Here is a 12,250-nt window from a genome sequence, read left to right on the forward strand (position 1 = left end):
CTGATTCCCTTGGTACATGTGACTGAAGTCCCCTCCTTTATTTAATCCTCAAATAGTACAGGGACCACCTGTTCAGCAGCTACACCCAGGGTTAGGATGATGCATTTGTTTTGTGTACACATGGTGATCTTATCTTTTAAAGAATAACCCCACTTTTTAAAGAGTCATGTCCAATTCTGAATGCCATCTCATGAATTAAAATCAGCTAAATTCCTCTTGCTCATTTACTTTTTTGGCTTTGTGACTAGCTTCAGAATTTTTAGGTAGCATATTGTTGAGTGACGTAGGAACTTTGCAACATGAACAAAAGGGAAAACTGGGATGAGGATACACCCTGGACAAATGATATGAGACAATGTCCCGCATTAGATAACATCAAAATGAATGTTTGGGAAGGATCAGCGGTATGGTCAGAGGAAGGCATTGGAATCATGAATGTTAGGAATAACCCCATGCTGGGAAACCTGGTGGTTTCTAGGAGCGCTGTCTAGCTGCCACTTGCTGTATCTGTAAAAATATTTTAAAATGTATGTGTACAAACCATTCCTGTGTGACTAGATAGAGGTGGGTTATTGCTTTTTTCTGATAATAGTTTATTTTTATTTTATTTTGACTAAAATAGTTGTACATATTTATTGAATACAGCATGATATTTTAATACATGTATACAATATGTAATGATCAAATCAGGGTAATTAGTGTATCCATCACCTCAAACATTTATCATTTCTTTGTATTAGGAACATTCAGAATCTTCTCATTTAGTTATTTGAAAATATGCAATAAATTATCATTAACTATAGTCACCATCCAGTGCTATAAAAACCTACAACTTGTTCCTCCTATCTAGCTGTAATTTTGTATCAGTTAAACAATCTCTGTCTCTCTCTCTTTTTTTTTTTTTTTTTTTTTTTTTTTGAGATGGAGTCTTGCTCCATCACCCAGGCTGGAGTGCAGTGGCGCTATCCCAGCTCACTGCAATCTCCGCCTCCCGGGCTCAAGTGATTCTCCTGCCTCAGCCTCCTGAGTAACTGGGACTACAGGTGTGTGCCACCACGCTCAGCTAATTTTTGTATTTTTAGTAGAGATGGGGTTTCTTCATGTTGGTCAGGCTGGTCTCTAACTCCTGAGCTCATGATTTGCCTGCCTCGGCCTCCCAAAGTGCTGGGATTACAGGCATGAGCCACCGCACCTGGCAGCAATCTCTCTTTGTCCCTCCTCCTCCATACCCTTCTGGCCTCTAGTAACCACTGTTCTACTCTCTATTTCCATGAGATCAACTCTGCATTTGAGTGAGGGCCTGTGGTATTTCTGTTTCTATGCCTGGCTTATTTCACTAAACAGAATGTCCTCCAGGCTCATCCATGTTGCTACAAATAACAGGATTTTATTCTTTTGGCATGGCTGAATAGTATTCCATTGTGTAGATGTACCATATTTTCTTCTCCACTCATTTTTTGATGGCATAAATTGATTCCATATCATGGTTATTGTGAGTAGTGCTGCAGTGAATGTGGGGGTGCAGATGTCTGTTTGATATACTGATTTCCTTTCCTTTGGGTATATGCCCAGTAGTGGGATTGCTGGGTTATATGGAAGTTCTATTTGTAGTTTTCTCAAGAACCTCCATATTGTTTTCCATAATGACTGTACTAATTTACATTTAGATGCGGGTTATATCCTGGGACTGACTAGTCTTGAGAAAAAGGATGAGAGGATATTGTAATTATATAGATCACAGAAATTATAGTTGCAGGAGGCCTTGGAGATCATCAGATTCAACCCTTCCCTTTACCAGTGAGATAATTAGGAAATGCAGGGGATTGAAAATGAGTGAGTGTCGTTTGGTAGTTGGATAGGTTAGTGGAGAGGGCCAGCATGCAGGTAGCATGTGAGAAAAAATGGTCTTAACAGGCAACATAATTCCTCTGAAGATAGCAGGCTATCGTGAAGTTTGTGTGTCTGGATGCCAGTTGTCTCCATCTAATAGCAATAATTATCACTTTCCTTCAGACCAGCCTCTGCCCTGGCTCCGTGTGCTCTTCTGGTTCCTGCCCAAGCACTTCTTATGCTTTTCTTCTTTTCTCAAACCTATGTCCTCCCTATACTTTCCTCTGTTGATCCAAAATATGCTTTAAGATCCACGGTCACTCCGGAAGTCTGTCTATGACCATGGCACTGTTACTAGACTCATCATACTTTCTCATGGAATCTATTATTCATGAATCCACATACATCTTCTAAAACACTGCTTATATTCAGGGTATACCACCTCTCATGGCAAAGCATCCTATGGATTCTGCCCTTTGTGAGAGCGAACTTATCACTTAGTTCTTTTTCACTAATATATAAATTGGGACAAAGTTGAAGTCCAGGCTAAAAAGAATCATGAATATAACATAAATATTTTGCATGGCTTACCTAGCAGTTCTTTTGGATATAAGGCCAGGCATGCTGGCATATTCCTTGTAGTCCCAACTACTTGGAGGCTGGGGTGGGAGGATCACCTGATCCTAGGAGGTTGAGGCTGCAGTGAGCTATGATCACACCACTGCACTCCAGCCTGGGAGAAAGAGAGAGACCTTGTCTCAAAAAAAAGATAATCAATTAAAAACTTAAGCTTAGCATCAGGAGAGATGACAAGGAGATACGTGCCTTCCCAATTTGCCAGACAGGTAAGTTATAATTCCTAGAAACGTGAGAGAGCTGTTACAGATACATCAAATCCGCTAGCTGCATTGTGAAACACAAATCACAGTTCTGTTTTTTGAACCAGGGTAGGAATCATAAATTTTTCATAAGGAAAGAAAATGACAACTAAAGAAAACAAAAGCCAACAACAATAAGAACAAACTACGGGTCCTGGGGCAGCTAGAGTAGTTACTTATCTGAAAAACAGACCCATCTTACCCCACAGTGATGGTGGTCAGTGGGGCACATGAGTGGGGAGGGCGTGGCATTTTAATTGGGCCAGACCTATTGTAGAAATGTTATTGAAGGTATTGGAGCCATTGGAACAGACTCTCTTCGATGGGAACTGGGAGCCATAGAATCCTGCCTGTTTGTCATGCTGGTTCTCTGCATCCTCGTGAGTTTTCATTTCTCCAGATTGCAATCCCACAACAGAGCATCGCTGCGGGGACGGGCGCTGCATCGCCATGGAGTGGGTGTGTGATGGTGACCACGACTGTGTGGATAAGTCCGACGAGGTCAACTGCTGTGAGTGCTCTGAGGACGTTTGTTTTGCTTATTTTTCCATTTCTGGTTCTTTAGGCTGTACTCAAGGTTGAGGACTGTACTTAAGACTCACTATATACACAGCATTCCAAGGGAAAGATTCTTATGCTTTGGTTCTAGCCTGTAAAGATCACTGAGTCACGGGATGACAATAGCAATGGAGTGTATCTGACTTCCACACCTCTCCCTGCAAAACTCCAAGCTTCATTTGGCTGATCTAGCCAAGTGGGTGTCTGTTTTCTCTCTCATTGCTCCATATGTCTCTTTTATGCTTCTGTGACTTTGTCAAAGGTGATGCTCTGCCCACAGAATGGGGAACCTTTCTTCTGCAAACAATACATAAGTAGTTAAGCTTCCCTGCAGGAGTTCCCTAACATGTTTTCAGGGGCCATTTGTGGAAGAACATGGAAAGAATCGTCAGAGAGAAGAGAGCCTTTAATGTTCATATGATGATACAAAGAGAGCATAATAGGCCGGGCATGGTGGCTCACGCCTGTAGTCCCAGCACTTTGGGAGGCAGAGATGGGTAGATGACCTGAGGTCAGGAGTTTGAGACCAGCCTGGCCAACAGTCTCTAGTAAAAATACAAAAATTAGCTGGGTGTGGTGGCAGGTGCCTGTAGTCCCAGCTACTCAGGAGGCTGAGGCAGGAGACTGGCGTGAACCAGGGAGGTGGAGATTACAGTGAGTCAGGATCAAGCCATTGCCCTCCAGCCTGGGTGACAGAGTGAAACTCCATCTTTAAAAAAAAAAAAAAGAGAGAGAGAACGTAGTAATAATATAAATTTATAGACTGTTGTGTTTCTGTGTGAATGAAAATCTTCAGACAGTTGTTATACTTCAAACTAATAACAAGTATGGCTATTAACACTTTTTCCCCCTGGAAAATATACTATACCCATTAGAGAATAATATACATGATTGAATAGAAGCTGTCAGGTGTTAAGAGAGAGTGCAGTTGACCTGAAAGAGTTAATGTGATATGTTCTTTTGCATGTTTGAATTAATTATACTTTTCATTTCATCTTTTTGTGTCTAGTAAAAGTAAGAAAGTTGATTATATACATGAGATTGAATATTTAATTGGCTTATAATTTGAGGCAAAAATAGAAATGTGGATTACATAGTTTTTATTTTGACATAAGAAAAGTCATATAAAAAGTCACAATGCGTAGCTCTCCTCTTCCCTGAAATGGATTTGAAGTGGAATGTCCTCCGAGTCCTTGCCTAGTGGACACAGTGGAACAGAGTGGACTGTATCTCACTAGATCTTGGAGAAGCAAGGACATGGTGCTCAGGTAGAACACTTCTGGTGTGGAGTCTTGACTCAAGAACAGAGAGGTCATAATATTAGTAGTTCAGTGAAGGCTGAGGTCACATGATCCATGGGTTTCCGATACTCTAAAAGACAATAGGTATAGAATTTAGAGAACCGATAGGAATTAGAAGGTTAATGGATATTAGGCCATCCCTTTCAAATATCAGTTGTCATAAACAAGTGTTGAAATAAAGTGTTTATTATGTGTTAGTTACTATGCAAGTTCTTTCCCATATACTATTTTGTTGGCTTATGAGGTCAAGTAGATAAATAATGAAATATTGGGGCTGAGAGTCCAAAAAGCTTGCCTTCACATTCTGGCTGTAGCTCTTAGCCATGGGACTTTGAGCAAGTACTATGCTCTGTAAACTTTAGTTTCTCATCTGTAAAACAAAGATGATAGTATCTACTTTACAAGATTTATATGAGCATTTGAGATTATATATACAATGCAGTTAGCACAGCTCTTGCCATATAATGAACCCTTTACAAATTGTCATTTTTATTAGTAAGTAGGATCATGATACTTCCATCACTAAAAACAGTCACACAGTTCTCAAGAAAAAGTTAATCTTGGTAAGTGCTGTTCAATAAGGCAGGAAAAATTCTAGAAATAAAATCAATGATATGTTCATTTGTGTGTGCAGAACACCTTGTTTCTTAGCGATGCTTGATAAATGGCTGTTGCTTATTTGATGTGCAGATTGAGAGAGAAGAATTAATAAATAAAGTGAATATTGTTCTGGCCCTTCCTAGCCTGTCACAGCCAGGGTCTGGTGGAATGCAGAAATGGACAATGTATCCCCAGCACGTTTCAATGTGATGGCGACGAGGACTGCAAGGATGGGAGTGATGAGGAGAACTGCAGCGTCAGTAAGTGTGTCCCACCACCCCAGAACATTCCTTTACTGGTGGTCCTCTCCTTGGGAACAAAGGAACACATTTGAAGTTGCTTAAGTAGGATTCCCATGTAAATAATCCCAGATTGCCTAACATAGTGGTCCTCACAGCCCTAGTCAGCCAGGAAACACTTTCTTGTGCTAAACATAATTCTCACGCAACTTACACTGAAAATCATTCCTCAGGTGAGACACCTGAACAGCATGGTCAGATTCACTTAACTGTTCGATGGGGAAAGCCGTGATAAAGAGAGAAGTTTAGTGTATAGCATCCAATTAAATCAGATTAGATTCCAGTGAGAAGAAATTGGCTTCTGAAAGGAAATGTAATGTCTTCCTAAAATAATCATGTTCAGAGAAGCAGTTTAATGCCTATTACCAAGCAATACACTTTAAAAGGATTTGATATCTGCATGTGAATCTCAAAAAGAAAAACTAGATCCAATAAATTGTTTTTTAAATGTAACTATTTCTGTCAGAAAAGAAAGTTCTATGCAGCTCCAGTGTGTGTGGAAGCCTCTCAGTAGGGTCCAGGGAAGAATATGCCTAGACTCAAAAATCACATTTGTTTATACTACATGGGCACAGCCTAGTTGTTAACAACATGATTGTTGCAGCCCTGATACCCAGGATCAAGCCTCGGTCTGCTACTTACTATATGGTGACTTTTGGCAAGATACTTACATCCCTTTTAGGTCTCAGTTTGCATGTCTGTACACTCAGAATAGTGATAACTACTTCATAGTGTTGGCATATGGCAAAAACTCAATATATGTGAGCTTTTATTACATGGCTACTACATTAAAGCATGTCTTGGGCTGTGTATATTCATAATCAGCCAATGAGACTGGTCACCTATAGATAAATTAGGTTTGTCGTAATGCATATTGATCATTAGAATAACTTTAATGGAAAAATGCCCAAGACCTAAAGGGAGAGCTTTTCAGTCACAGACTTATTACATAAAAATAATATATAGAGTGCTTTGTTTTACCAGTTTTTAAATTCAGAATGAAATCCTTTATTAAACGTAATTTATTGTGTGCATATCAACCGAGCACTTCTGTTTGCATCAAACTATTCTTTCTTTCTGTATAATTCAACTCTGAAATAATTTTGGATTTTTCATGATGAAATGGCAGGCTTTGTAGATTATTTCCTTACATGTGTGAGATGTAAGAAAGTCATATGATAAAACAGATTTAAAAGTAAAATTTTAGTATTTTTATATTGTTCACTTTAATGGATTCAACTCAAAAAATGTATATTGTGGTGTTTATATGTGGCCATCCCCTGGGAATTCAGTGGTAAGCAAAACAGCTGATGGAGCTTGCAGACTCCTGGGGGACATAGGCATGCTACGAATTATTAGGCAAGTCAATGCTTAACCATGCAGCAACAGAGGCTAAGAAGGGAAATTCAGGGTGCTTGGATGCCCTTAATAGGGTGCATGCCCTGGTAAAGCGCCTCAGACAAAGCTTCCCTGAGGAAGAGATACTGGAGCTCAGACCTGAAGGATGAGTGGGGTTAACCAAAAAGAACGGGGCTTGAAAAAGCAATTGAGACACAAGGCACCGCTTGACCAAAATTCCTGTGGTGGGAAGGTGCAAGGCATGTGTAGGAGGACCATGAGAGAAGGCAGACCATTGTGATTAGAGAGCTGAGAACGAAAGGGGGCCTGGTACTAAATACTACATAATTGTCAGCACGGGTTGCAGGTTTGTTCTGCTAGACAGAGCTGGAAAGGGAAGCAGGGGCCACTTCTCTGGAGACTTTGGGTCTTGCTGAAGAGTCAGGCCTTTGAAACTCTTCAGGCTCTGTCCCTGCCTACCTGTCTAGCCTCTCTCAGCCCCTTTCTCAGTGGTTGAAGCTCCAGTTACTTTGACCTGTGCACTTCCCTATTCTAGGCCTTTGCATGTGCTGTTTCTTGGCTTGGGAAACCCATCCTTTCCTCTTACCATGACTTGGAAAAGTCCTTTGAGAAACTTCCCCATACTGGTCTCATTGGCTTCTACTGCTCTTTAAATGTATTTTAGCTGGGCATGGTAGCACATGCCTGTAATCCCAGCACTTTGGGTGGCTGAGGCAGGAGAATTACTTGAGACCAGGAGTTTGAGACTAGCCTGGGCAATATAGCAAGACCCCCAACTCTATGAAACAATAAATAAGTAAAAATAAATATGTCTTCCATAAAGCAGTGATCACACAGCATCAGAAGGTTTTGTTCAGGATGATACCTCTATCAGAGCACAAGCCACTTCCCAGGGGGTATTATGCCCTTTTATCTTTTAATGCTCTGTGCCTAGCTTGTCACATAGATTGTCACATGGCATGCACTTAATATTTGCCAAAATAATGAATGCATGATGTCAATAAAATCTCCTCAAGAGCCTAAACTCACAGAAATTGTTTAGGTTTGCTTTGAGAAAAAATTTTGACCCTGCTGACATTAAAAAAAGAGTGACATCTCTTTTCTGCAAGGCTTTGTGTATTAATTTGCACATTAGTGGTACTGGAAAGGATAAATATTTCAGTATAATAAACATCATCTCAGAATTATAGGTAAGAATGATTATATATACACACATACTATTATTTATACTTAAAAGTGCCTTGCAAGGTTGACTAGATTCCAGATGACATGCCTGAAGGTAATTGATCATAATGGGGGAGAGAGTGAATGGGCAGTAATTTATTACCTTCTCCATTTAATCTACAAATGACCAGGGAATCAATGGGAAAAGCAGTTTCCTTTCTACCTACCTTAAGGAAAAATCATTAGGGCAAACACTGATATTACTGCTGTTATTCACTTAGAAACAAGAAAGCCAGTTCTCAAGTCATCACAGCTAGGCTGATGACACTTTCCAAGGATATATTGAAAATATGGATAACAGCTGCATAACACTTGTATTATGATAAAGTATCCTTATTGTATTGGTGTTGATGCCCTATTTATTACTAGAGAAAGCATTTTCCTTAGAGGGAGGCTAGAATTGGGAGCAAATGAGTCTTTAAAAAGTGTCACTTAATATTCAGAATTTCAAGATTTTTGTAACGTTCTCTGTCCCTCAAATCTCTTGAATTTTATTTTGTAATCAAGTGTTGGCACCCATGTAAAAAGAAAACACTATTTTTTTTCCATTAAATGCAACAACCACCTGTTTTTAGTGTAGTTTGTCTCTTATTTCTTCATTCTTATTTTGGAATACCTGGATTGTATTTAATTACCAGGAAAATGAATCCAGAAAGCACCTATTCAACGTATGTTCAATACTTTTGGAGAAATTGGAAGGATATTAAAGTTGTGTTATTCCTCAGCTCCATCAGACATTCCTGATCTTTTAGATCCTTAGGTAAGGAATTTGTAGATGATGAAAGCCAATGTGCCTTTTCCTCCCTCTGTAGTTCAGACTTCATGTCAAGAAGGAGACCAAAGATGCCTCTACAATCCCTGCCTTGATTCATGTGGTGGTAGCTCTCTCTGTGACCTGAACAACAGTCTGAATAACTGTAGTAAGTACAACAGCTGACAAATGCAATAGCCATGTCAGGGCATGCATTCAGCATTTTTCTTCTGCGTTGACATTCAAATACTGAAGTCTGGAATCCCTCCAAAAAAGGCTACCTATTTTCTTTTTCTTTTTAAAAGGTCGCATGTGGTAGCAGTAAAGAAACCAAATGGTCTTAATTAACTTCAATCAGAAACAAATGTGTCATTGCGAACGACTATAAGTCCACATTGCTTAATATCATTACCATTACTTTCAACTCAGCATTAGTTCTCTGTATTATTTTCTTGGCTCCATCTGTAGGCAGTTGCTATCTTTCTTCCTTTCTAAAGCACAGCTTCAAAAATGGAAACTTTAACCAAGAAGCAAATATGAAGTTCATAGAAATAGCCACATACAACTTTGGCAATCTGTTCTTTTTTTTTTGAGACACAGTCTCACTCTGTCGCCGAGGCTGCAGTGCAGTGGCCCCATCTTGGCTCACTGCAACCTCTGCCTTCCAAATTCAAGTGATTCTTCTGCCTCAGCCCCCGCAGTAGCTAGGATTACAGGTGCTAAACACCCTCAGTGATCCATCTGCCTGGGCCTCCCAAAGTGCTGGGATTATAGGCAGTCGGTTCTTTTAATGAAATTTATTCTCGCCTTTCCAGGAACTCTGATGATCTGTAATGGTTTTGGAACCATTAGGCTAATTTGTTTCGGTGACAGTGTAACAGCTCCAAATGGTGTAAGCGGGTGGCTCTAAAATGACTTTCAGGAGGAGGAGTTATTTGGGGAAGACAGAATGGGCGGAAGTGAAAGAGCACCCTATGGACTCTCATGGAAAATTGAATCAGAAAATCCCCAGCGACTGATTTCTAGTAATGATTTCTGACTCCTGGGCTCTGTTTTCATGTTATACTCGCTTCTTTCCCTTTTTCTAATGAACTTTTTGCTGCATTTTCAGGTTGGGATTAGAAATTTAGAAGCAGGTCAGTCAGTTTTCAGTTGGCAAGAGGGTATTCCTTTTTTTTTTTTTTTCTGAGACAGAGTCTGGCTCTGTCACCCAGGCTGGAGTGCAGTGGCACGATATTGGCTCACTGCAACCTCCGCCTCCCAGGTTCAAGTGATTCTCCTGCCTCAGCCTCCCAAGTAGCTGGGATTATAGGCACACACCACCACGCCCAGCTAATTTATTTATTTATTTATTTATTTATTTATTCATTCATTTATTTATTTATTTTTTGGTAAAGATGGCGTTTCACCATGTTGGTCAGGCAGGTCTCAAACTCCTGACCTCAAGTAATCCACTGGCCTTATAGGCACGAGCCACTGCACCCAGCCGGGGTATTACTTCTTAACACATGTCTTCTCAGTCTAAGGCCCTTGGAAGCTGGGATGCTGAAAGTCTCCGGCCTTGCATTTGCTGCAGTTTTGCGGTCCTAATTTTACTTGGTGACCTTTCTGGGTCACTGTAGAGCTTATAGTGAGTACCTCTATAACTGTTACAGAGTCTCAAGGGGGTGAAAAAAGGAGGCTGGGAAGGGGGTGTAGGCAGGCAGCTAATTAAAAACCCAGACTGACAGGATTGACTGTGGCATTTAATAACTCTTTGCCTGGAAGCACATGCCCACCCCTCCTCCATTTCCCATATGAGAGAACAGTAGATATTAGTCAAGCCACAAAGTCGACACACTCAAACTGCCATTTTACTTCCTCTAAACTGATTTAAATAGAAACCGATTTAAATAGAACATATCTATAGATATGCATATATATGTGTATATATGTGTGTATATATATATACACACACACACACGTATAACATATTTGGGCCACTGTTTCCATTGTTTCATTTTACTCATCTCTCAATCTGCCGTGGAAATTTTTCGGAGCGATTTCTTTACTTCACCTTCAACTTGAATAGTGACAGTGTCATCTCAATGACATGTGTTTATTATTAAAGTTTTGGGGGTTGTTTGACATGGAATGACACTTACTATTAGACTCAAAAATGTAGAAAAGGCAATGTTAGCCTGTGTCAAATTTGGGTAGGAAGTAACTGGGTGTATGTTATCCTATTTTCTCTATATTTGAAATATTTCAAATTTTAAATATTTAAAATATGTTGTCTCCTGTCAAAAGAATAAATTGTAGGAAAGGCAACTGGATAACTCTTGGCTCATAGAGCTGACCAATATTTGTAGTGTGTACATGATGTTCCAAGCATCGGGATGGGCGCTGGGCTTTCTAGTGGTGGAGAAAGGAGACAGGCTTCTAGCTTCTTATAAGTCACTTTTCAGTGCGGGAGAACATATTGTCATCTTCCCACTGATATATTCTACACTGTTGTTCTCTTTAAGCTCTTTAAATACACTCAGTTTACCTAGTGTCTCACTGTGTCACCAGCTTCCTCATTCATCATGTATATTCTTGCCAACTTCTCTCCACATATATTCAGCAAACGTTTGCACATGCTCTCTTCTGAGTAAAAGGCACTAGGCTAGCCACTTGCCCTCATTACTCCTGTGTTATTAAAAATGGCACATAGGCCAGGCGCGGTGGCTCACGCCTGTAATCCCAGCACTTTGGGAGGCCGAGGCGGGTGGATCATGAGGTCAGGAGATTGAGACCATCCTGGCTAACATGGTGATACCCAGTCTTTACTAAAAATACAAAACAAAAATTAGCCGGGCATGGTGGCGGGCGCCTGTAGTCCCAGCTACTCAAGAGGCTGAGGCAGTAGAATGGCATGAATCCAGGAGGCGGAGGTTGCAGTGAGCCGAGACCGTGCCACTGCACTCCAGCCTGGGTGAGAGAGCGAGACTCCGTCTCAATAAAAAAATAAATAAATAAAAAATAAGGCATATGTGCCTAACTTGCAGTTGAAAGTCAAGATGTTATTCCTGATCTTTCAAAGAACTTCAAGATGATATATGCGTACTTAGGTCTCTGTAAGGACAAACAAGTGGCATCTCAGAAAATCCTTCATACATTTGAAAATATGGTTCATTACTTGAAGATGTTTACCACTATCAAGAGACTAGTATTACTCTTGTGCCTCAGTTCATTCTGAGGCACAAATGAACAGTAATTTCTTAGTCTGCTTGATGCCAAAGGAAAATTTGAGTTTGGAGAATGTAGTAGATATTCTGTCTGGTGGAGACAGCCTCTCACTGGAGTTGCCGGGATTCTTGTCCTTGAAGACTCTGATTCTTGCCATCCCATAAAATATTATGTGATTTTCTAATGGTCGCTAAAGATATACTGGGTGGGACCCAGTCATCAGTATTTTTTAATTCTACA

The 12,250-nt window shown here is 40.3% G+C and overlaps 1 protein-coding gene across 3 annotated transcripts in view; it reads left to right on the forward strand.

Annotated features, from left to right (window-relative positions):
• CORIN (corin, serine peptidase) overlaps positions 1-12,250 on the forward strand; it is a 251,514-nt gene that overhangs the window by 162,682 nt on the left and 76,582 nt on the right. For 2 of the 3 annotated variants that reach the window (XM_001153181.7, XM_063808926.1), the window contains 3 exons: positions 3,109-3,219; positions 5,311-5,427; positions 8,862-8,969. In XM_001153181.7, the coding sequence (XP_001153181.1) occupies positions 3,109-3,219; positions 5,311-5,427; positions 8,862-8,969 (336 nt within the window). The remainder of the gene's footprint in view (positions 1-3,108; positions 3,220-5,310; positions 5,428-8,861; positions 8,970-12,250) is intronic. The other variant, XM_009447950.5, reaches the window with a different exon arrangement.

Source organism: Pan troglodytes, chromosome 3, assembly GCF_028858775.2.
Source record: "Pan troglodytes isolate AG18354 chromosome 3, NHGRI_mPanTro3-v2.0_pri, whole genome shotgun sequence".
NCBI classification, from domain to species: domain Eukaryota; kingdom Metazoa; phylum Chordata; class Mammalia; order Primates; family Hominidae; genus Pan; species Pan troglodytes.